Genomic DNA, 27,190 nt, shown 5'->3' on the forward strand with positions numbered 1-27,190 from the left:
ACTCATCTCTTTTGCTCTCCTGAGGTCTTTAAACTTCTTTGGCACCACCTCAAAGTTTGAGAAATCACACTTTTACTGCTTAACACCTCAGTTCCTTCCATCTATGCCTGTTTGGCTTTGAGAGGCTGACCTCTTCCATCCTCAGCAAATTTCAACTTACTTTATCCACTGAAGGATCTCCGCGTAAGAATTGAAGAACCAAAGGACAGCTTTCCCAGTTATCCTATTCATTCCTGAGGTGTTGAAGCGACAGGACTCCAAATGCAGTTCAGTAAATTTAACTGTGATGGAGAGCTTTAACAAGAAATCCTTCTTTTGATGGTATCTGTGTGTAACCTTACCAACCCTCATCAATTAGTCAGACATCTGGCCGTGGGAATGCTTATGCTTTGGCTAGTGATCCACTGCAGAGGTCATTGACAGACCAACATGTTCTGACTCAATGTTGGTTGCCCAAAACATGAGTTTGTTGTAGGTTTCACCCTTATTTTAAAATTATTTTGCTTAACAGAATGTAACATGTAGAGGACCTTGAAATCACATGCAAAATATATGTCATTCTGAAAAATATATTAAATAGATTAGATTAACTAGATATATATTAAAAACTCCTGTTTACAAAAGCATACTTTCAGTTGTCACATTTTTTGTCAGACTATTGTATCTGAATTTTTCAATTATAAATTCCAATATATGCAGCCACAATGAAAGCAGCCAATGCAAACTTGTCGTATCGAATTACACCTGACTAAATATTGTGTTTGCAGCTTTACATTCCAAAACATGTATGGCAAAGAAATTCTAATGGTCTAGCAAACGCCACATGTTGAATCTTAAGTCTTTTTGGCTAAGTGTGAGTTGCATCAGGTTTTTAGGTAGGTTTTCACCATGAGTGTTCCCTTAACTGTCTACCTCATCCTGTTGTCTGATTCTAGCCCCATTTTGCTACACGCCCAGAAGAACTAGCCACTGCTGGGATATCTCGGAATTGAACAGTATCCTATTGCAGGGATTATGCACCTGAACAGGCACTGACAGTTTGAAGCTGCACTGCATGGTTCCTGATATTTGCCTTGAGCCTGGCAGACAAGGGAAATTTGTTACCCCACTTTGTGGGCAGGGATATAGAGGTCCTGCTGAATGGGTGGTGCACAGGCAGGATGCCAGCAGATCAAGTCAGTCTGGTCTGAGGTCAGTGCAGCCTCAGCCACCGGAGGAATGCACAGCAATGTCGAAAGACAGTCAATGATCGTCTCCACCCTGCCTATGTAAATGGCATCATCTTCTCTCTGACACCTCACACTCACTCTTTCTCTGCTACTGAATCCACCTCCCAGCAAACGCATAGTCTATCACATTCACTGTTACCTGCAACATATTTTCTCACTCACTCTCACCCATCCCAACTCCAAACAACATTCACTCTGTGTGCCCTTGACACTACCTTTTCACTTGCTCAGCATATCTCTCCACCTGCACCAGAAGTTACAGCTGAGCCACCCACTTTCATCTCTTTAGTACCTGCATCTCTCATTGCAGGAGTAAAACTGTACACAATAGAGCAGAAAGAATCAAGACAGGAGGCTGTCTGACACTCAACTCCTCACCCGTTTTGTGGACAACATCCTATTTCTGATCATCCCAAGCAGCTGACTGTCTCCAAACCCTTAGATTGTTATCGGAACTTTTCCTTGATTTACTGTGCCAGAACTCTCCTGACCGAAGGCTATCTCCCTTGGCATGCCTGAGGACTACTGACAACCATGACAAGGTTCCTAGCTTTGTATCTGTGCCAAACCTCACAATAGTATAGCAGTCTAGAAGGAATAGAATGTTATTTAGGGTTTAATGAAGTAGGGTGGAAGATGGCTTGTGTAGCCAGTTAGGTTCTGTAAAGTCAAACCGTTTTCTTTGTCGTATGTCCATGGCTTTCATCAGAGATTAAATAAAATTTGCTAAATTCACGTGAAAAGAGTTAGAACTTGTTAGAGTCACTACATTAGGTTAGTACATTGAGTACAGATGTTGCAAGGTCATATTGCAGCTGTACAGGACATTGGTTTGGCCATTTTTGGAATACTATGTGCAAGTCTGGTCTCTCTACTGTAAAAATGACGTTCTGAAACTTTAAAGGCTTCAAAGAAGATTTACAAGGATGTTGCCAGGGTTGGAGGGTTTGAGCTATAGGGAGAGGCTGAATAGGCTCGGGCGCTTTTCCCTGGAGTATCGGAGGGATGACCTTATAAAGGCTTATAAAGTCATTAGGGACATGGATTGGGTGAATAGACACGGTCTTTTCCTTGGAGTGGGGGAGTCCAAAACTAGACGGCATAGGTTTAAGGTGAGAGGGGAAAGATTTAAAAGGGACCTAAGGGGCAACTTTTTTATGCGGAGTGTGTTGCATATATGCAATGAGCTACCAGAGGAAGTGGAGGTTGGTACAATTACATTTAAAAGACATCTGGATAGGTATATGAATAGGAAGGGTTTAGAGGGATATGGGCCAAGCGCTGGCAAATTAGACTAGATCAATTTAGGATATTTGGTCAGCATGGACAAGTTGGACCGAAGGGTCTGTTTCCGGGCTGTCCACCTCCATTGGCACTGTGACACTACATTTCCCAGCGGGCAGTGCTGCTGCAGTATTGCTGCTGTTCTCTTAGTCTCCTGATCTGAATGCTGGTGACGAGTGGTGAAGTGAAACAATCCAGTTAAGATTTGCTTCCATGCAGCCACTTATTTTATTGTTCCCGATTTCACACCGAAATCCTGCACATGAAAATTATTCTGACTGCACTGTGGAATTGAAGGTGGTTCAGGATAGTGGATAGATACCTACAGGCTGAGCTTTGTGCTGCAGGGTCCCGAGATGGTTTGAGGATCCCGGCGCGGACTGTGTGTGTGGGGAGGCCAGGCCGGAGTGAAGTTGGATCAGCAAAGCATCTTGATTCCTTGGTGCAGCCGAGATGAATAAAGAAGGTAGTTTCATTTCGAGGTCGGGCACTGTTACGCACAGATATCTTAATAACCATTGTCGTTTATATAGCGACTTTAGTTTAATCATAGATCATATGGTAAAACACACAAGGTGCTTCCACAGAAAAAGAAATAACGGAGGGACCTATCAGGACATAAGGATTGTGTTGGACAAGAAGAAACAGCGATAGAAAGATAGAGCAGTTTAGGGAGTTATGGAATCTGAGTTAAGGACCAAGGCAGTAGAAGGCACGGTTCTAATGTTGAGATGATTAAACTGAGAGATGCTCGAATTATAAAAGAATGCAGAGATTTCAAAGTCATGATTTGGAGGGGCCGGTGTTGGACTGGAGTGGACAAAGTTAAAAGTCACACAACGCCAAGTTGTAGTCCAACAGGTTTATTTGCAATCACCAGCTTTCAAAGTGCTGCTTCTTCCGGTGATTTCGAAGGGTTGTAATGCTGAAGGAGATTGTATATCGAGAGAGGTGATAAGATTTGAAAACAAGGATGAAATTTTAAAAATGAATGTGTTGTTCGGCTGGGACAAAGAATCTAAACATGAAGGATAAATGGCAGTATAGAAATTGGGACTCTGGCAACAGAGGTTTATGACTTCAAGTTTATGGAAGGTAGATTACGGGAGGCTGTCTTGAAACAAAATAAGGATCAGTAGTGATGGTCGGTAAATTCCTGGGAAAGATTCAATCACGGAATGAATGAAGAGAGAAAAATCACAAGGAGACTGGACAAAAACTGCGTCTTTAATCAGAACTTGCTTCTCTTCCATGCTTGCTGTCTACTAGCACCAGCAAACCCTCTGTGCTGCGCTTTTCTGGAGTCTCTCTTCCTACCAAAGTGTGTTCTATCAAATACCAGCTTCAAGTTTTTGTTCACTCACACAACCTATCAACAACCCATTGCAGATTCCTATGTCTCCAAGGAATGCTCTTTCACCTATGTTTATGTTGTCAGATACATTATGTTCTGCCCCCTCCTCCCAAGTCATTAATATGTCTCCTTGTTTGAGTAAATAATTTGGGGCCTAGGATCCTTATGGCACTCTACTATCTTTGTTTTTCCAACCTGTAAAAGCCCCATTAATCCTTACTCTGCTTCTGTTTGTTAACCAATCCTTAATCCATATCACTTAATTCTCAATACTGTTGGAGCTTTTATCTTGTACAGTAGCCTTATTGAAATAAATGCCTTTTGGAAATATCAATTAACATGTGAGCCAGAAAAGAAAGTTGGATGCTCAGTTGTTTGTTGGTTATAAGATCAAGGAAATAGGTGGTGGGTCTTATGGAAGGAATGAGGGAAAATGTTAACAGAGAAACTGGCATCAGAAAAAGATGCAAGCTAAGAACTGGGGTGGAGCAGAGCAGGACTTTGAAGGAAGTTTGGCCTGGGGTCTATAGGATTGAAGGGATATGACAGAGATATCTGAAAACTTAATGATTAAGATGTCCAAGAAAAAGTAGGGCAAGGATGGAGAGTGATATCAAAGTGTGGTCAGAGATGGTCTTACCTGTTATAACACCACATGAGATGGAAAGGTCAAGAAAGTGTCTGTGAATAAGACTGAACATATTAATTAATAATTGGAGTGGACCGTTTGGTCCATGGCTCAACTTCACTCTCTTGCCTGCTGTCCATATCCTTTCATTCACTATCAAAAATCTGCATCTGTCTTGAATATGTTCAATGATAAATATCACAACTTTCTGGGATAGACAATTCCAAACACTCAATCCTCAGAGTGAAGAACCTTTGCTCCTCTCACTCTCTGAAGTAATTTGACTGCTTACTCTGAAGCTATGTGGCTCCATTCTTGACTTCCCAGTTAGATGAAGAGACCAAGACTGTTCAGAACTTTGACCATATCAGTGAAGTCCCCCCTCATTCTTCTGCATTCCAGAGAGTGCAGGCCTAATTCACTCAGCTCCTCAATGTAGAACAACCCTCTCAGGAACAAATCTAATGTACCTTCATTATACCATATTGAAGGGATGTATATTTTTTCTTCAGAACATGGAAACTAAAATTTCTCCCTGGTGTGTTCTTACGAAAGGCCTGTACAATTGTAACAAAACATTTTTGTTCTTGTACTCCCAAATCTTTGCATTAAAGGCCAACATGCCATTTACCTTCTGAATTGCTTGCAGTATCTGCATGCTAAGTTTCTCAACGTCATTTCATGCCTTTGAAAAATATTCTTTACAGCCTCTTCATTGCAGCTTCACCGCTTATAGTTAGTCTGTCAATGTCATTTAATGCTGAAAAGGTGTTGCTGGAAAAGCGCAGCAGGTCAGGCAGCATCCAAGGAGCAGGAGAATCGACGTTTTGGGCATGAGCTCTTCAGGAATGATTCCTGAAGAAGGGCTCATGCCCGAAACATCGATTCTCCTGCTCCTTGGATGCTGCCTGACCTGCTGCGCTTTTCCAGCAACACTTTTTCAGCTCTGATCTCCAGCATCTGCAGTCCTCACTTTCTCCAATGTCATTTAATGCCTTTGAAAAATATTCTCCTTTTCTTACTGATTTTTGAGAAGATTTGTAGCTCAGGTTGATGATAAGTCTGTAAGTTAGCTCACTGAGCTTGAAGGTTTGTTTTCAGCTGTTTCGTCACCATTCTAGGTGACATCATCAGCGCTTCACCAGAGATTTTCACTGATGATGTTACCTAGTGATCCTTGTGATGTCCCAATAGCTACAGTCTGCCAACTTGAAAATGCCCTGTTGATTCCTATTGACTGGTCAACAAACAAGAAGGAATCTTCCAGCTATGCAACAGATTCCAGTTCTACCTGCCTCAGAAATGTCATGTCCAAACAGGTTGATTAAAAACACATATTAAGTCTCTAACTTTTGTGTGGTGATGTCTGGAAAGCCTTTTGGAAATCCAAGTACATTACATCAACTGGTTCCTTTTTTCTTCTTTACTAACTACGTCGGCAATTCTGTAATAACTTGTCAAAATTTATTTCCCTTTATAAAACCACATTCATTTTAGCTGATTGTTCTCAGAAAATCATAGTTAACATCCGTAGTAATTGGTATGATACTAGTGATTTCCTAATTACTATGATCTGCTGAGTAGCTTGTAATCTTTCATTTTCTCTTCCTCCTTTCTTGAATAACAGTAATACAATTCACTGCCCATTCAAGAATCTGAGAAGTTTTGGAAAACCTTTCTCACCACCTCCTTTATCTCTGCTGCTATTTTGGAACACTTGAATGTAGACCATTAGGGTCCGAGATTTTTTGGCTTTCAGTCCAATGAAAATTTTCCAATTATTTTTCTCTGTTGATGTTAACTAGCTTAGGATCCACACACTTATTTCCTCCACAGTTACCCCGGTTTTCTTTCTGGAATGTCAGTCGTGGCTTCACCTCTGAAGGTAGACACTATATTTGTTCAAATTCTCTGTCATTTCCTCATTCCTCATGTTAATTTCTCCTTTCACTGTCTGTAAAGGACTAACATTTACTTCAGCTACTTTCTGGAGTTTGTACGTTCTCCCTGTGTTCTGGGTGGGTTTCCACCAGGTGTTCTGGTTTCCTCCCTTCAGTTCTTTTCAACATTACAAGCACACCATAAGACTATAAGACTCTTCTTTTAATCCAATATTATCCTTAACTTTCCTAGTAAACCACAAATGGATCTTTCTTGTTGAGTTTTTGTATTTTTAATGGACTGTATTTTAATTGAACATTTGTTTCCCATTCTTTATTTAACATTATACTTTTTACTCAATTGTATGTCATCAACCTTGGCCAACTCTGCTCCCACATCTATGTAAAAAATTAGCTTTGTTTACTTTTAAGATTTTTGTTTTGATTTGGAGTACAGAAGTTTACGAAAGTAATATGGAATTTAATATTGTCATCATTGAGTTTTGAGAAGATTTGTAGCTCAGGTTGCGGTTCTGGATGTAAGTTTTACATCCAGAGTATTATCATTTTTCCCAGATTACTAATTAAACCTAACTCATTGCAAAGTACCAGATCATTGATAGCTTTATCCTTAGCTGGTTCCACTAAATATTGTTGCAGTAAACTATTATAGAGCCACACAGCATGGAAACAGACCCTTCAGTCCAACTCATTCATGTCGACCATGTTTCCCACACTAAACCCGTCCCATTTGCCTTTATGGAATTGGGTCACAGATTAGCCACAAGGCTAATGAGAGAACAGGATTGAAGGGAGTAAAAAGTCTGCTCCCTCGCTGTGATCCTGTGTATTGTTTGGTGGTGCTGCAGACTGTTCAAGACCCTGAGCTAACATGTCTCAAAAAGTAGTTAAATGAAGAAAACTTTTTCAGATTCACACCTGTTGCAAATACAGATTGTTCTGAAGTCAAGATTCTTGGTGCATCCAATGAGACTAAAATATTTTACAAAGCTGAATTGTAGTCTCTATTTGGGCCCTTTCTTACAATGGCAAATAACATTCAAATGCAGCTGAGAAGTACTGTATCTTGTGCCCTTGCATGGTCAGTTCAGGGAGCCCTGGATGGTCAGCGACAAGACATGTAACTTACTGCCAATCCTTCATGACTGAAGATGGGTACGATCTTGACCTCGGTGTCTGCCATTCAACAACTTTAGTTTGTTGGAATGAAAGTCATTGAAAAGTTATGTTTAAAATGAATACACTTGAATGGAAGATATTCAACTGAAGGAGCTACAGAATAACTACTACAGAAGAATATAATGGTCACAAAACTCGGGGCAATTACGAACAATCACAAGACAGATGCAGAGGAAAAGGATATAATTCATGTTTCAGGGCTACTGTGGCACATGAGCAGCATTCCTACCTCTGGGCAAGGAGGTCCAGGTTCCAGTTTCACCTGCCCTGGATATGTGTCATAACACATCCAAGGCAGGTTAATTAAGAATAATTGGAACTTCCAGTCTTCAAATTGCAAGTTAATCAAATAACAAGATACAAACTTATATCCATGTCTCATCCACATTGTTGAAACCACAATAAGTGGATAAAATAGTCCAATTCATACAGCATCTCTCATGTAGCACTAAATATCGTGATAGCATTCTACAAATTCATCTTTCAAATTACCTTTGCCAGTTTGATTTCCCCTGTCTACATGAATATATGTTTCCTGAAAAATAACAAAATAAACAATGTAATAGTTGATTTGTTTTGTTGATTTAAGCATCATGGCACTTATTGCACATTCCTAATTGGAAGATGATGATTTGCTACTTTCTTGAACTGTGAAGATGAAGGAGTGATGATCTGGTTTCAAGTCAGAATGGTGAATGACTTGGAGGGGTACCATTAGGCGATAATGTTCTCATGCTTCTGCTTCCTTAGGTGGTTGCAATTCCGTGTTTGGAAGGTGCAGTTAAGGAGTAACTTTTGTCTTTGTTCTCTAGTGGATGTGGCTGTTGCTGTCTGGCCAGCATTTATTGCCTGTCCCGAGTTGTCCTTGAGAATGTGGCGGTAAGCCACCTTCTTGAATCGCAGCAATCCATGTGCTGTAGGTTGACCTACAATGCCCTTAGGAAGGGAATTCCATGATTTTGGCCCAGCGACAGTGAAGGAATGGCACAATATTTCCAAGTTAGGATGGTGAATGGCTTGGAGGAGAACTTGCAGATGATAGCGTTCCCATATATCTGCTGCCTTTGTCCTTATAGGTGGAAGTGATCATGGGTTTGGAAGATACTAATTAAGGATCTTTGATGAATTTCTGCAATGTGTCTTGTAAATGGTACACACTGCTGCTACTAAGTTTAAGTGGTGGAGGGAGTGGATTTGATGCCAATCAAGTGGGCTGCTTTGTCCTGGATGGTGTCAAGCTACTTGAGTGTTGGAGCTGCACTCATCCAAGCAAGTAGGGAGTATTTCATCACATTCCAGACTAATGCCTTGAAGATGGTGGGCAGGCTCTGGGGTGTCAGGAGATAAGTTACACACTGCAGTGTTCCTAACCTCTGACATGCTGTTGTAGCCAATGTATTTGTATGGTGAGTAACCTGTTAAACAATAACCGCAAGGATGTTGACAGAGGGGTGGTGAATGTCAAGGGGTGGTGGTTAGATTCTCTTATTGATGATGGTTATTGCTTGGCATTTGTGTGTCATGAATGTTACATTCCACTTGTCAGCCCAAGCTAGATATTGTCCTGATCTTATTACATTTGAACATGTTTCTATATTTGAGAATTTACAAATGGTGCTGCAATTTGTGCAACCATCAGCAAACATCCCCACTTCTGACCTAATGATAGAGGGAAGGTCATTGATGAAGCAGCTGAAGACAGTTGGGCTTAGGCACTACCCTTAGGATCTCCTGCACAGATGGTCTGGTGCTGAGATGAATGGCCTCGAGTAAGTAAAACCATCTTCCTACGTGTCAGATATGACTGCAACCAGTGGAGACTTTGCCCCTCGATCTCCATTAATTCTAGGGCTCCTTGATTCCACACTAAATCGAATGAGGCCTTGATATCAAGGGCTGTACCTCTCACCTCACCTCTGGAATTCAGCTCTTTCATCCATTTTTGAGCCAAGGCTGTAATGAGATCAGGTGCTGAGTGGCCCTGGTGAAGCCAAACTGGGCGTCACTGAATAGGTTATTGCCAAGCAGGTGCTGCTTGATGGTACTGTTGATGACACTTTCTATCACTCTACTGATGATTGAGAGTAGACTGATAGGGCGGTAATTGGTTGGGTTGGATTTGTCCTGCTTTTTGTGCACAGGACATGCAAGGGCAATTTTCCACACTGTCGGGTAGATGTTATTCTTGTAGCTGTACTGAAACAGCTTGACTAACTGTGCAGCAAGGTCTGGAGCAAAAGTCTTCAATACTATTTTTGGAATGTTGTTAGTATCCATGCCTCCAGCCATTTCTTGATATCACGTGGAGTGAATTGAATTGTCTGAAGGCTGGTATCTTATGCTGGGGTTTGTTGGAGGAGGCTGAGATGGATCATCCACTGCGCAATTCTGGCTGAAGACTTTGGCCTTATCTTTTGCACTGGTGTTCTGGGTGCTTCCATCATTGGGGTTGGGGATATTTGTGGAGCTGCCTCTTCTAGTGAGTTGTTTAATTGTCCACCATCATTCAAGACTAGATGTGGCTGGACTGCAGAGCTTAGATCTGAGCCATTGGTTGTGGGATTGCTTAACTCTGTCTATAGCTTGATGCTTATGCTGTTTGGCACGCAAGCATTCCTGTTTGGTAGCTTAATCAGATTGACAGTGAATATTTAGGAATGCCTGATGCTGTTCCTAGCATACCTTCTTGCAATCTCCATTGAACCAGGGTTGATCTCTGACTTGGAGGTATTGGTTGAGTTAGGGATATGTCTGAGATTGTGTTGGAGTACAATTCTGCTGTTGATGGCCTAAAGCACCTCTTGGACGTCCAATCTTGATTTGCTAGATCTGTTCAAAATCTGTCTCATTTAGCATAGTGATAGTGCCACATGACACGGAGGGTATTCTCAACGTTAAGACTTCATCTTAACAGGACTGTAAGGGACATTACCATGATTGTAATGCTAAAGAGATAGCAAACCTAGATGCTCATGGGAACTGGTAGAATTTACCTTCAGTTAATTAATAAATCTGGATGAAATTCTTGGATCAGATTATTATAAAATTCCATCTGACTCACTAAAGTCATGGAGATATACAGCATGGAAACAGACCCCTCAGTCCAACTTGTCAATGCCGACCAGATATCCTAACTTAATCTAGTCCCATTTGTCAGCACTTCGTCCATATCCCTCTAAACCCTTCCTATGTTGTGGTTCTGTTCGCCGAGCTAGAAGTTTTTGTTGCAAACGTTTCGTACCCTGGCTAGGCAACATCATCAGTTCTTGGGAGCCTCCTGCGAAGCGCTCCTGCACAAAACACTATATAGGACAAACAGGAAGACAGCTAACAATCCGCATACATGAACATCAACTAGCCAGGAAACGACACGACCAGCTATCCTTAGTAGCCACACACGCAGACAACAAGCAACATGAATTCGACTGGGACAACACTACTATCATAGGGCAAGCCAGACAGAGAACAGCCAGGGAATTCCTAGAGGCATGGCATTCATCCACAAACTCCATCAACAAACACATCGACCTGGACCCAATATACCAACCACTACAGCGGACAGCTGAAACTGACAACCAGAAGCGGCAGGGACAGACCACTATAAACACTGGAGGAAACATCAAAGAAGCGCTTCGCAGGAGGCTCCCAAGCACTGATGATGTCGCCTAGCCAGGGGACGAAACGTTTGCAACAAAAACTTCTAGCTCAGCGAACAGAACCACAACAACGAGCACCCGAGCTACAAATCTTCGCACAAACTTTGAACCCTTCCTATTCATATACCTGTCCAGATGTCTTTTAAATGTTGTAATGTACCAACCTCCGCCACTTCTGGCGTCTCATTCCATACACAGACCATCTTCTGCATGAAGATATTGCTCCTTAGGTCCCTTTTAAATCTTTCCCCTCTCACCCTAAACCTATGCCCTCTAGTTCTGGAATTTCCCACCCAATCCATGCCCCTTATAATTTTATAAACCTCTATAAGGTTTCTTCTTCCCCTCCCCCCCCCCTCCCCCCCCCCGGAATAAAAATGACTGCCCTTACCTGGTCTGGTTTATACATGGCAACAGATTATGGTTGACTTAACTGGTCTCTGAAACGGCCAGGAAACCAGTAATTATGACAAACCACTATAGATTGCCTTTGTTGCAAAAAGTTCTAATCATTTCTTAATATGAATACTGTGTCCAACAGTATATGTAAACTATTCCCAAACTTTATTCTGTCCCTTGTTATTGCTAATCTCCATCTATCCTGATCCTACTCCCAGATCATGAGTCAGGATCCTTTTTCAGTAATATTCTGTGTCATCCTTTTCCATCAGTCTACCTTTTCGTAATGATGTATATACAGTGATATTTATTTCTCATCCTTAGTGGTCATAAAGCCTTATTTCTGTAGTGGTGATTAGATCAAAACCGTTTATTTGTATTTGTGCTGCTAATTCATCCAACCTTTTACAAGTACTTTATGCTTTCAGATAAAAAGCCTTCAATTTTATTTCTAATACAATTCTTTGCTGTATATTATTCACATGCACTATCCCTATCCTTTTCAATTCCTTGACATGTTTGTTTTGTTTAGATTTAAGGGGAATGGTGGTTGGGAGAGCAAGTGAAAGCATGAATTAAGGTAGAGATTGACTTCACGGAGGAGGAGAAGTCATTTGGTGCAGTCTTTGAGACAAGAAAGTAGTGAAAATCTCTCTGAGAAACTTTTTATGACATTTTCCTGTCATACCTCAATATGCCATTATTACAGGTAGAGGTTGAGAGAGGCTGACAAAAGCAGGATAAATATTGTAATAAATGGAGTTTCCAACAGTCCATGTTTGAAGGGAGGCTAGCTGACCTTCATTCTTAGATAGAGATTGTGGTGGAGCCTAGAATAATAAACCATACAAATAGATCCTTTGCTGTGTTGCTCGAGTCTTGAATGGTGGTGGACAATCGAACTACTCACTAAAAGAGACAGCTCCATGAATATCCCCAACATCAAAGGCACACTAAAAGTATTTTTATTCCATCAATGTTTGTTATCTATTCCTGCACCAATTAAGAGTGTACTAATAGTATTCTTATACAAGTAGAGTATGATAAAACTATTAATACACCACCAGTCTAAACACATTACAGTTATCAAGGGGATTGCAAAGCTATTCTTGTAATAGTTGGGTATTCTATACTAAGTTTTATTGTTATAAATGATAATGCAAATTAAAATAATTGAGTTGCAACCAGCCATTAGGTTAATCAATACTTTTGGCATTATTATCTGATGTCTAAGCTTGCTTTCCTTCATGATTAAACCACATCAATTCTTGATTTGTTTAGTGTTTATGATGTGTTGAACTAGAACAATTTGTGTTCTGAAAGGCGATGGTTTCTTTGAGTTCAGGTGGATTCCGAAAACGAAAACATGATAACATGCAGCCTCGTAACCGAAAGGAGGAAAGGGAAAGCAAAGTAAATCCAGCCTCTCCAGTGTTGTTATCCTTTAAATGTAAGTAATTTACTTGTTTACCAATGTTATTATTATCTTCATCCCATTTTTAGGTCATTGTGCCAGTCTAAGGCATCCTAAAGCTATTCTGAGTATAGCTGTACTGAAGTGACTAACATAATGAGAACATACCCAGGAATAGATTAGAAATAGCAAAAGGAAGCCAAAATAAAAATTAAATTGAAAATTGACTTAGATATGAATTCAGAGATGGAGTGACAAGAAGTATGAAACATAAACTAATTCAATGGTTGAAGAATGAAATCTAAACAAAAATATTACAAATTTATCATAAACCTAACACATCACTGTTTGCTCTTGCGGTTCTGTTGCTCTCTTGAAGATTTCAACCTTTTTTCAGACGTTTGTGCAGGCCCAACCATTCTGTTGCATTGCACCAAATTGGAAGTCTTGATAGTGTCAGAAAACTCTATAATCATAATTCAGCCCAATCGTCTCCTTACCAAATGTCCTAATTTGTACAAAAATTCCTTGATGTCTTGCAGGAGTAGAAATATTAATTTGTGTAATGATTGAGACCAGCTAAATTGAAATGCTGCTTTTATTTTTTGAGTAGAGGAGTAGGGCCTGTTTCATTGAATGTATACGCAACTTGTGTTAATGTGAAATTAAAGCAAAATATGTCTCTCAAAATTTGACATGAAGTGGGAGGTGATCTATATTATGTTGCATTCTTCTGGTTTCTGATAAAACTAAACCAGTGCAGTCACTTTATGGTGTCATAATCTAACACTAACCAGATTAGATTACTTTACAGTGTGGAAACAGGCCCTTCGGCCCAACAAGTCCACACCGACCCGCCGAGGCGTAACCCACCCATACCCCTACATTTACCCCTTACCTAACACTATAGGCAATTTAGCATGGCCAATTCACCTGACCTGCACATCTTTGGACTGTGGGAGGAAACCGGAGCACCCGGAGGAAACCCACGCAGACACGGGGAGAACGTGCAAACTCCACACATCAGTCGCCTGAGGCGGGAATTGAACCCGGGTCTCTGGCGCTGCGAGGCAGCAGTGCTAACCACTGTGCCACCGTGCCGCCCAAAATGCCGCCCGGAGATCTTATGGATACTCCAAAGGAGAAAGTAACACATGATGGGAATGCCAGTGGATTGATTTAGTTTGTGATAATTGAGTTTTTTTTCTGTTGTGGGGCGAGGGCAACCTGCTGCAACTGTGTCATTAGAGATTTTTTATCATCGGTGTTAAAACAAACACTTACAGAGATTAGGAGAAAGTGAGGACAGCAGATGCTGGAGATCAGAGTCGAAGAGTGTGGTGCTGGGAAAGCACAGCCGATCAGGCAGCAAGTGAGAAGCAGGAGAATCAACGTTTCGGGCATAAGCCTTTCATCTAATTAATAATCTCACAGAATATGAGTAATCCTAGCTGTTTCTAGAAGAGAGTTAAATCTGTTACTATGCGATTGGAGTAACTTATTTGGAATATTTCATGGTTAAATACTAGCTTTGGTAGATAACACTCACCTCCAAATCTGAATGTTGGATTCCAATCCCATTCCAAGTGATAATCGTGAAAAATCTAGGTTAATATACCAATGCAGTACTGCTGGTGTGCTGTATTGTCAGAGGTACAATCTTTCAGAGTAAACTTTTAACTGAGACCCCATTTATCTCCTTAGTTGGATGTGAAAGATGCTGTGCAATTTTTTTTTAAAAAGAGCAGGCTAAGTAACCCATAGTGAACTGGCCAATATTTCTCTGTCACTCAGAATCACAAAAATACATTTTCTGGTTATTATCATATGTTTACTGGAACTTGCTGTATGCAAATTGGCCAATGTGTTTTCAACAACAATGATTGTACTGAACTTCAAAAGAATTGTATTTGCTCAAATGGAATGAAGGACCGCGATAGAAATACAAAACATCTTTTATATTCTTTCCTACAGGTCTTTGCCTTTGGTTTAACTGTTGAAGGCTGTATTATTTTTGGAATGTCAAAATATCAGTTTTAAGTAATTGCCGGGTCAATTCCTAGCACCATGGTTGTGAAACTCATGATTAATTTGCTCGAGAACATGCTTTGATTATTTTCAAAATAGTGAATTCTCTGTGACATTACTGAAAATGAGTCAGAGGATCAGCATTTTATCATGTGGGTGTGCTGACAGCAACTTCCCTCCTACTCAAGCAGGGCTAAAGATACTCCACTTAAATAAGTACTGTCTTCCTGCTATGTGCACGGCCTTTCTTCCCTCACTAGAGCCAATATCATTTGTATTTGACACTCATTTTTTTCTTGCCTTCCATTTTTCTGTCCCTCTTTCTTTTTTCTCAATTTTTTGCCTAATTTCTTCAGCTCCTCCATTGTAACTTTTTCTCTCTAGTTCCTTCTTTCTGCTCTTTCTTGCTGGTTGTTGCATTTCTTACATAACTTCAAGGTACTTCATTGTTTACAAAGTACTTTGTATCATCCAGATACCATGAAAGGAGCTGTATATTCTTTTTTGTTTTTGTTACATCTTTATCCATTTGCCCATTTGTGTTTGTCCTCCTTTCTTTATATTGAACTGATGACATCCTTGTCTCTGATTCTGAAGTCTGTGTGTTGAAATGCCACAGGACCTGAATAGGTTGTCTTGATTGCCTTTCATTCTGAGGTGTGTTGTCAGAGGTGCCATTCTTTGGATATGTGAAGATTCCTTTGTACTATTCATAGAAAAATGGAGTTCTGGTATCATGATGAAACTGGTCATCCACACAAAATGTGTAAAATGCATCAATTGTAAATTCCATGTTTTCATTCACTGCTTGGGAGTTCTTTCTGTGTGTAAATAGATTGCTGCATTTGCCCAATAATAGTGATTTGTATTTCACAAGTAGTGAACTGGTTCAGGACTACTTGATTGAAGAAGTGATCAAACACGAAGTATCTACAATATATTACAGTATTTCACCATATTTTCTGATGCACTTTATTTTCTTTTCTCATTTGTTGATTTATGTCGGTATGATCACTTAGCGTGTTTGACCAATTATACCATAGGCATTTTGTCATAATGTATGTTTCTCTAATAGTTTATAGCTATATTTATATACTTCTTTAATTTCTATATTTATATATTTCTCTAATTTTTATATTTGTTTGATCAGCATTTATATTTATGTGTGACCATCAAAGTTTAAAAACATTAGAAGAACTAATTGAAGCTTTGAAGAAACTGAAAGTAGCTGGGTTTTGCCAAATAACTGAGGTGCTAAAGAAGTGGTCAAGATCTGGTCTTAAACTGGAGTGCTGTGTTTAGTGTAAGACTTGGTACAGGAGTAAAAGCTACTGCTAGGAACAGCTGCTTAAAGGATAGTAAAACAGCTTATTGCATTGTAAAGATGTCTGCTCATCAAAGAGTTGGCACTGCATTTTGGTGACAAGCAGTTCAGGTAATTGGCTCTCCTCACAGTGAGTTAATGAGTAAACATGGGCTGATGTTAAGTAAAGTGTTACTTAACACATACTCACCATTTCATAGTTATTGCTGCTGGAGCTGTGAAAAGAACATCTGAAATACAAATTGAGACTTCCAGACACTTTATCAATACTTCACCAAGATTCTGAATTCATCTAAGAAGATTAAGTGCCATGGTGCTGTGTCATGATTTGTTCACAAGGAGACAGGATGGTTTTTCGTCAGCATTTGCTAGATGTCTCCTTTGGTCTGGACAAGGAATTGGAGGAGGACATGAAGCTAGGTTGAGTCTGACAACTGCAACAGGAGGGAAAGGTGGGATTTGATTTCTCTGCAAATGCAATGTGTTCTTCCTTTTCTGGACCTTCAGTGCTGTATTTGATAATCTATGTACCCCCTCCGCCGTCTGTTGCTGAGACATCCTGCAATGTCCTGTAATCCATACTTTCGGTAGAAGTGAATGCAAGGACCCCATTTATACTACTGCATGAAAATACATCTAATCAGTGCTTGAATACTAAACGTGTAGATTTCTGATAAGTCATTGTAGGTCCAATTATATTATAATAATCATCAATTATCCCAAAATCTGTGTATTATATTTGAATTTTCAAACATGTTTTCTTATTAGTGCAGCATTCCTTTAGTGATTGATTTCAACCTTGGGTAAAGTAACTCCCAAAGTAACTCCCACAGATTCTGGCAAACTCATTGATTTTCTCGAGTACTTTCTGCTTTTAGTCAGATTTCCAGCATCCGCAAGATGTTTTAGTGTTGTCCCAAAGTGTCTTGTTTTTAAACTACTATTTTGCAGATGTGGGAAGGTTCTTTTAATTTGTGGTTTGGAGGGAAGAAGCCTTGGTTTCTTACGATTTAAATAACTAGTGCTGTGGAGGTTACCTCTGGTTTCATTCTAAGCCTCTGGGGTCTCTCAGGAAGTGCTTTTCAATATTAGCCAAAATGAATCAAGTTGTAGTTTCTGTTCTGTAATAATGACGTTTCACCCTTCATTGAAAATGATACTTCAACAGATGAATAAAAATCATGAATGTAGACCAACTAATTGTTTCCTCATTTTGTTTTGATCAGCTTTCCAAAAGGAGCTAGATGCTAAGCACGATAAATATGAGAGGCTAGTAAAACTTGGTCGTGATATTACTATTGAAAGCAAACGGATTATTTTTCTTCTGCACAGAGTAACCAGGTGAGAAATAACATCTTCATTTAAATATATTTAACTTTGCAATTCAACATATGAAGAGTACTTTTTATGTATAAAGCAGGTCTTTCAAAATGTTGCTATTATGATTTTGAATGAGTCTTGTTTGATAAGGACAGAAGTGATATTCCATGTGATACACATTACTGCTGATAGTGTCATCCTGGATCCCTTCTAAAGTCACAAGTATAAATGTTAAGTAAACGGGACGCAATCATTTATAGTTTAAGGTCTATTAGAACTTTGCTATGCAGTTTATACAGGTAGACACCCATTATCTGAAATCCGAAAAGCTCCAAAGTCGGAAGGTTTTTTTGTGAAGTTTTTTTCTCATTAACAAGTTTGTTTGGCAAGCAAACAGTTAACCCAAGTCGACATCCACTCGATGCATGTCATTCAGATGCAACGTGGTTGGGGTGGCGGGGGGAATGTGGCGCGTGGCCAGGCAGTGGTAGGCCTCAATTCTGTCTCAAGGCCTGTTTTACTCAGTGAGTGTGGTCCTCCGGTAAGATTTTTTAAAAATTTCACCATCAAACTGTCACTTATTCTGTAATTCGAAAAATTCTGAATTCTGAAAACCAGCTGGTCCCAAGCATTTTGGATAAAGAATTATGCACCTGTACTATCAGTTTAGTCCTCCAATCTTCGGGTTATTTTATGATCATAACAAAATGCAGGATCTGCATGTGTACATGTGTCATTTATAATATTACTTATAGATCCAACAGTAGGTCAAAGAATGCAGTATTTTATGGGAACAGGAACATTATGGACACGTAAAACATTATGAGTTATTCAGCTGCAGAAGTATTGCTGTGTCCTTTTTTTTAATGCTTTACTGTAATTACTCTGTGTTAGAATAAATGCTCAGTCATGGATCAGGCTGCAGATTAGAATCCTGGCTACATTTGTGGGAAGATGAATTATGAGGATGCTGATAGTATGGCTCAATATATGGATTTTTGGCACTTTGAGCATACGTTGAAGTTAGTAGATCTGGAATGTAGGATACCTAGAAGTGATACCTGGTTTTAGGATTCCTGATGCACTTCTCTGATCAGGGAGAATTGATCATGAATGCAATTTGAGGGTGCATCTTAAAATCTGTAGTTGATCTTGGCCTCAGCATGACAAAAGCAGCATTGAATGGGGAGTTAAGTTCTTGTACTGTATACAAGTTAATAGCCTAGAAGGATGGGAGTTTGATTGCCCTTGTCTGTTAGGTTTCCTGACAAAAATCCTCTTTATCTCATCTGATGCCCCTCCTTATGGAATCAGGCATTCTCCACCACTTTCTCGATACATTCCTGCTTTAAAGTATGTCATATACTATCGGTGAGTTTGATGATTCATATGAACTTTAATAACAAACTTCCAGTTCATACTTGGTTTTAATTTTTTGAAACCCTAGCAGTTGACTGTTGAATCTCAACAATGGCTAAGAGATTTTTAAACTGAATTTACAACTTTTAGATTGAGAACAGGAAATAAATTCTTTATTTACTTTGTTTTCTTGATGTTACTAAAGAAACTGCAGTAATGACAACTGCAGTAATCTCATATGTGATCCAAGTGAAGATTTTAGGGCATAGTATTTGCTTATGTTAATGACTGAAATATCCATTTTGGTTCATAAGAAATTCAAATGTCATTTGGACCTGTTTTACAGACTTATTGTGGACTGAATGAATACGAATTTGCAGTACATCAGTCCCATGAACTGGGCTGCTTCTAATATCGGGGCTTTCTTTTTAGAGTGCAGGCCCGTTTGTTCCATATTGAAATGACTATATCATATGCATTTCAAGCTTTGTTCTCAATTTGCTAATTTTCAGGCTCTTTACTAGTTGAAGCAGCAAACCATAAAGGGAGACTTCTGAAGATTACTTTAAGAATTTGGAGTGCAGTGTTCTTGCACTTCCAATAATGCCACTGCTGGTCAATGCTTGCCCTGTTCCTACATTCCAAGAAAAATAAACTCTTAACTATTGGAGTTGATTGTAGAATCACATAGCAGCGAGGAGCGCCATTCAAATTGTTGTTCTGAATCTTTGAAAGGACTAGCCAACCATTTGCACACTCCAACTCACTCATTGTTTTGAATTGAGAAATGTATTCATTACTGAGTGAAAGGCTAGGGGAGAAATAAACATCCCCTTTTTTTGACAAATAATAAAAACTGAATTTCCCACAACCCAATAGACTGAAATTAATAAAGGTGAAATATCAGACTGAAATGAATAAAAGCCAAATAGTTTGGAATGGTGAAATATCAGATTTGATTTTGTTTTAAATTCAAGTAGAATTTCCATAGATGAAATGAATGTTTACAAGTGACAGTTAAATATTACATCTAATAATCACTTCTATTCAGTATTGATGACATTGAAGAATTACTGAATGAGTCTGAGGCCAGATTTCGTGATGTTAGATCAAAGATCCAGCAAATTTCCCAGGAATTGATTGGTGAAGACATGTGCCAATTTCACCGAGCATTTTCTCCAGGTAAGAGGTTAATTTAGTTATATTTTTAACTTTTGATTAGCCATTAATAATGCTTAAACCCAGAATATAAACTTAATTTGCATGTTCCAAAATATTCTCTGGAAAACTCGTTATATTAAATGATTTACTGATTGTTTAGTTTATTATCTGAGCTAATTCGTGTACTGGAATATTGAAAACTTTGAATTAACAAATAAACATAATTGCAATATATTATTTTTATTTGGTCAAACATGAAGACAATTAAGTCATTGCATAAATATAAGTTTAATTGATCCATTGAATTTTAATTCTACCATCAAGTTGTTTAGGAAAGCTCAAAATTTTTGTAGGTCACAGGATTAATTGTCGCATAACAACAATTGTTGTAAACGAGGTCCCCAGAAATGAGAGAGTTCCTCTAAATTAGCACATGCTAACAATTTACTGTTCAGGCCTAGTAACTCACTTGTATTTCAAGATCAACTTGGTTGTCTTGTATCCCAACATATCAACAAAAATCAGTCAACAGACATCAATTACTCATCTTGCAACCCAACTGCTGCATATCAGCAAAGATAAACTGCAGTGTCAGCTAACTTGTATTCTTGACAAATGTTGTCAAAGCATCTGGTGATAACAAAAAAATTAGCATTCTATTATTACTAGCTACATCACATATCCACAAGCCACTTATAGGAAAACAAAACCCTTGAGCAGTTGAGATTATACCAAATTCTATTTGTATGAACAAATATAATAGCTGATGATAAAACAACTTTAAATAATCTGAAGCTTGTTGGTCTTTATGCTGTTAAGAAAAATGTGGCTGAAAGAAGTTTGCCAGCTTGGATTGGACATAATATAGAGTTATAGAGATGTATAGCAAGGAAACAGACCCATCAGTCCAGCTAGTCCATGCCGACCAAATATCCTAACTTAATCTAGTCCTACTTGCCAGCATTTGGCCCGTGTCCCTCTAAACCCTTCTTTTCAAAACTCATCCAGATGCCTTTTAAATATTGTAATTGTCCCAGTCTCCACTTCCTCTGGCACTTATTCCATACACACACCATCCTCTGCATGAAAAATTGCCCCTTAGGTCCCTTTTATATCTTTCCCCTCTCAATCTAAATCTATGCTGTCTAGTTCTGGATTCTCCCAACCCAGGGAAAAGAACTTGTCTATTTATCGTATCCATGCCCCTCATAATTTTATAAACCTCTAAGGTCACCCCTCAACCTCTGATGCTCCAAGCAATACAGCCCCAGCCTATTTAACCTCTCCCTATAGCTCAAACCCTCCAGCCCTGGCAACATCCTTGTAAATCTTCTCTGAACCCTTTAAAGATTCACAACATCCTTATTATAATGGGGAGACCAGATTTGCACACAATATTCCAAAAGTGGCCTGACCAATGTCCTGTACAGCTGCAACATGACCTCCCAACTCCAATACTCAATGCTCTGACCATAAAGATAAGCATACCAAATGCCTTCTTCACTATCCTATCTACCTGCAACTCCATTTTCAAGGGACTATGAACCAAGGGTTCATTGTTCAGCAACACTCCCAAGGGTCTTAGTATTAAGTCCTGCCCTGATTTGCCTTTCCAAAATGAAGCACCTCATTTTTATTTAAATTAATCTGCCACTTCTTGGCCCATTGGCCCATCTGATCAAGACCCTGTTGCACTCTGAGGTACCTTTCTTCGCTGTCCACTACACCTCCAATTTTGGTGTCATGTGCAAACTTACTAACTGAACCTTTATGTTCACATCCAAATAATTTATGTAAATGATGAAAAGCAGTGGACCCAGCACCGATCCTTGTGGCACACTGGTCACAGGCCTCCAGTTTGAAATGTAACCTTCCACCATCCCCCTCTGTCTTCTACCTTGGAGTCAGTTCTGTATTCAAATGGCCAGTTCTCCTTGTTTTCCATGTGATCTAAGCTTGCTAAACAGTCTACCAAGAGGAATCTTGTCATACGCCTTACTGAAGCCCATACAAATCACGTCCACCGCTCTGCTGTCATCAATCCTCTTCATTACTGCTTCAAAAAACTCAATTAAGTTAAAATCACACAACACCAGTTTATAGTCCAACAGGTTTATTTGTTCAAAAAGCACACAGTCTGAAGGCAGTCAGTCCATGTGACATTTTATAAATTCCTATTTTGGAAATAGAACCAGTCTGACTCAAAGTTGGGATACAGACAGACTCTAACCTCATACCTTTAATGCATTGTCTGAGCTGAGATGTCACCCTTTTTTTAATAAAACCTTAAGTTATCCCGGGACTGTGACTTGAAAGAAGTTCTGGGATTTACGTAACATACATAGTCATATAAAAGTCGAATTTTTAAAACTATTTTTAAAGGTTCAATTTATAGGCTTGACTATTCCATGTGCACTAGTTTGCGGGGCTGAAATTCATGCTGCAGTTTGAAATACTGTATTATTAGCAGAAATCAATTTGATTGCTCAACTAATCCCAAGTAAATAAGAAAAACACAATGAATTATGGTAAAGGTAATTACCGGATAAAAGCAAGAGAAACAAGAATGAATTACTGGTAGGAAATTTTATTTCTACATACCGGTACAAAAATTTAACATGTTAAAGATTCATTGAAATCCTGCAAAGTCACACTGTTCAACATTGTCTTGGCCTGGTAATAAAACACACTTAAAATTAAACATTTATTAAATTCTAAATGTGTAAGTGTCTTGAACCTTCCCACCAAATTCTTCCATTTCTCTCCCATTTATTCTCGTATGTAATGAACTTCAGCAACATTAACAAATTTGTCAAAGAATTAAAGATAGATGTAGCTAATATATTTCTCTTTTATTCAGATATAATACCACAATTAAAATGATTAACTTTTTAACGATATTAACTTTTGGATGTATAATGAACAAAATGCGATAAGTACTGGACTGAATGAATAAATGAATCAAAACTTGCTTTAGAAAAGCAAGTGTGCTAAGTAGAGTTATGAATGAATGAATGAATAAATTAAAAGAGACACAATATAATAAACAAAGAGCAATAAGTAGTTACCAGTATGAATGAATGCGATTTTGTTTAAGTGGGTTAAAGGGAACATGCAGTTTCCTTTGTAAGAGGCTTATAATGCGATATAATAGGGTCGACTTTTACATGAGATATATGGGAAATACAAGATATTTTGGCCAAAAATAAGGGATCGAATTTTACATGAGATTGACTTTTACATGAGTATATATGGTATTAATGAAACAAAACCTGCATCCCTATTCTAAGTGATTAAAGTCTTAACATCAATCTGGGTTTGTCAATACATCGCCTCAGTTTAATTACACTTTGATCTTTTACAATAAATTCTGGGTCCTGTGATCCTGCCCCACTAGCTACCTGACGAAGGAGCAGCGCTCTGAAAGCTTGTACTTGCAAATAAATCTGTTAGACTATAACCTGATTTTGTATGATATTTAACTTTGTCCACCCCAGTCCAACACTGGCAACTCCACATATTTCCCACATACAAAGCCACGTCGATTATCCATAATCAGCCCTTGCCTTGCCAAATACATGTAAATCCTGTCCCTCTGGATTCCCTTCAACAACTTGTCCACCATCGATGTCAGGCTCACCGGTCCAGAGTTCCCTGACTTTTCTTTACCATCTTTCTTAAACAGTGGCACCACGTTTGCCAATCTCCAATTTTCCGGCACCTCACCTGTGACTAACGATGATCCAAATATCTCAGCAAGGGGCCCAGCAATCTCATCCCTAGCTTCCCACAGAGTTCTAGGGTACACCTGATTAGGTCCCTGGGATTTATCCACCCTTATGCATTTTGAGACATCCAGCACTTTCCCCTCTGCAATATGGACATTTTTCAAGGTGTCACCATCTATTTCCCCACATTCTATATCTTCCATGGCCTTCTCCACAGTAAACACTGATGCAAAATGCTCATTTAGTATCTTCCCTATCTCCTGTGGTTCCACACATATACTGCCTTGCTGATCTTTGAGGGGAACTATTCTCTCCCGAGTTACCTTTTGTCCTTAATGTATTTATAGAATCCCTTTGGATATTCCTTAACCCTATTTGCGAAAGCTATCTCATGTCCCCTTTTTGCCCGCCTGATTTCCCTCTTAAATATGCTCTGACTGTCTTAACAACTTATAAGGATTCACCTTATCTCTGCTGTCTACCTGACATATGCTTCTTTCTTTTTCTTGACCAAAACCTCAATTTCTCTAGTCATTCAACATTCCCTACATTTACCAGCCTTGCCTTTCATACTAACAGGAACACAATGTCTCTGGATTCTCACTATGTCATTTTTGAAGTCTTCCTATTTTCCAGCTGTTCCTTTACCTGCGAACATCTGCCCCCAATTAATTTTTGAAAGTTCTTGTCTAATACTGTCAAAATTGGCCTTTCTCCGATTTAGAACTTCAACTTTTAGAACCGGTCTATCCTTTTCCATCACTGCTTTAAAACTAATAGAATTATGGTTGCTTTTCCCAAAGTGCTTCTGCGCTGACACCTCAGTCACTTGCCCTGCCTTATTTCCCAAGAATAGGTCAAGTTTTAGCACCATCTCTAGTAGATACATCCAGATACATAATCAGAAAATTTTCTTGTACGCACTTAACAAATTCCTCTCCATCTATACCCTTAGCACTGTGGCAGTCTACTCAGGTGGTCTGCAGTACAATCCCAATAAGGTGATCATCCCTTTCTTATTTCTCGATTCCACCCAAATAACATCCCTGGATGTATTCCCAAGAATATCTTCTCCAAGTACAATTGTAAAGTTATCCCTTTTCAAAAATGCCACTCCCCCTTCTCTCTTGCCCATCTTTCTATTCTTCCTGTTGCATTTATATCCTCGAACATTAAGCCGCCAGTCCTGTCCATCTCTGAGCCACGTTTCTGTAATTGCTATGATATCCCAGTCCCATGTTCCTAATTATGCCTGGGGCTAATCTGTCTTCCACTTGCATTGAAATTAGTCATACATTCCATTTACTTAGTTCCACAATTTGCCTGAATAAATTTCTTTGGAGTAATTTGTATACAGAGTGCAGTTTAATTCATCAGTCCTACCTCCTTCTCTGCTTTGGACCTGCCTGCCCTGACTGTTTGTCTTGCTCCTTTTCCCAACTGTACCAGTCTCAGACTGATCTCTTTCCTCACCATCTCCCTGAGTCCCACCCCCTGGCTTATTAAATCCTGCTGAGCAACTCCAGCAAATCTCCCTGCCAGTAAATTAGTCCCCTTCCAATTCAGGTGCAATCCATCCTTCCTGTAAAGGTCACTTCTATCTCAGAAGAGATTCAAATGATCCAAAAATGTGAACCCTTGTCCCCAGCACCAGCTCCTCAGCCACACAATCATCTGCTCTATTCCTACCCTTGCTAGCTTGTACATTCTTGGAGGTTTGAAATCTTGGCAAGGGGACTGTTATCGAACCTGTTCCTACATTTGCCAACAAGATCATGAATAGAGGATGGGTAATTTGGCATTCCTATTCTGCCGCATTTCTAATGTCAGAAAGTAGGCCAAAGGAATTGTTTCATTACTGTTCTTGGCTCAGGATCTGTAAAATTATGGTGGAGAATTTGTCTGATTTGATTTTGAGTTCTAAGTTCTATTTTTATTTCAGTAATTAATTTGTTTAAAATCTGGATGGGCCACCTCTCCCTGCTTGTCATGACCCTATAATGGGAAGTCTGTAGTACAGTTTGGCGGGATTGTGCTTGTCTCAAACTCCAGAATAGAGTTGCACCATTATGTTTTACCTGGACCCTCAATAAACAAGTGTTGAGTTATTGCCCTCTTTAAATTGATGAAACTTAAGTTGAATACAGTTCAATTGCAAGAGTTTTCACATTCCTTTTTCTGGAAAATTAATTTTTCCTTTATCAGTATGCTTCCTTTTATATTTATGATCATTAAAATTCATCTGAAGGTATCCATGAGTGAATTAGGCATACATTCCATTTACTTAGTTCCATAATTTGCCTGAATAAATTTCTTTGGAGTAAGTTGCATATAGATCGCACTTAGAGTGAATGTGTTTCATGTTAATAGATAGATGCTTTGCGGTTGCTTCACTGCTGATTGAATTATGATTTGATGTCCATTTTGAATAAAACAATTTAGATAATACACCCTTGATTGCATTATCAAATTTACGCTTCATTTATGAAAATTTGTATAGGTAGTGATGCTTTGCATGATGTAAAAAACTTAAAGAAATGGTGGAACTTCCAAGTTTTGTATAATTGATGAATCCTGATTTTAAAGTGCATTCTGACATATTGATTGATAGTAACTTTTGCGTCAGATCACATCTTATGTTATTTTCAAACCCAGACACTCTTGTTATGGTGAATTCTGCAGATCAAACATCTAACTCAGACATACGTTGAGATGCATTGAGACAATAAGTGCAATGATCACACTCTAGCAACAGAACACTGAGGTTTTTTGAGTTGTTTAGCAGTTAAATCCTTTTTTTATAGAAGTAAAAGACTAAAATACTTTCATTTATACAGTACTTTTCAAAATATCAGGTTGTTCAGAGTTAGTTAATTACTTTTGATGTGTAATAATAGCAAGAATATAGGAAATGTGGCAGCAATTTGTGCACAGCCAGCACCCATAAATAGCAATAATCCTATCTATTTCAGTAATATTTAAACATAACTATTGTCCAGAACACCAATTTGAATTGTCCTGCTTTTCTTTGAATGTCGTCATGGACTCTTCTAAATCCACATGGGAGGTCAGACAAGATCTTAATTTAATGTTGTATTTTAAATATTGCACGTATGACAGTAATACCTTCCTGAGGACTGCACTGGCATGCCAAAATAAATTTTGTGCTGAAGTCCATGAAATGAGGCTCTTATCTACTAACTTCTGGCTTCATCAAGAAAGCTAC

General features: G+C 39.0%; 1 protein-coding gene across 2 annotated transcripts in view; it reads left to right on the forward strand.

The window, feature by feature from the left end:
• The first annotated feature begins 2,661 nt into the window (after positions 1–2,661).
• The window catches only part of tsnax (translin-associated factor X), a 66,608-nt gene continuing 42,079 nt past the window's right edge, over positions 2,662–27,190 (forward strand). The window contains exons 1-4 of one of the 2 annotated variants that reach the window (XM_043680115.1): positions 2,662–2,979; positions 12,976–13,080; positions 17,623–17,737; positions 20,127–20,257. In XM_043680115.1, coding sequence (XP_043536050.1) covers positions 2,967–2,979; positions 12,976–13,080; positions 17,623–17,737; positions 20,127–20,257 — 364 coding nt within the window. In that variant the 5' untranslated portion in view covers positions 2,662–2,966. Of the gene's footprint in view, positions 2,980–12,956; positions 13,081–17,622; positions 17,738–20,126; positions 20,258–27,190 lie in introns of those variants that run through there. The other variant, XM_043680108.1, reaches the window with a different exon arrangement.

The sequence above is a fragment of the Chiloscyllium plagiosum genome, chromosome 3, assembly GCF_004010195.1.
Source record: "Chiloscyllium plagiosum isolate BGI_BamShark_2017 chromosome 3, ASM401019v2, whole genome shotgun sequence".
Classification (NCBI taxonomy): domain Eukaryota; kingdom Metazoa; phylum Chordata; class Chondrichthyes; order Orectolobiformes; family Hemiscylliidae; genus Chiloscyllium; species Chiloscyllium plagiosum.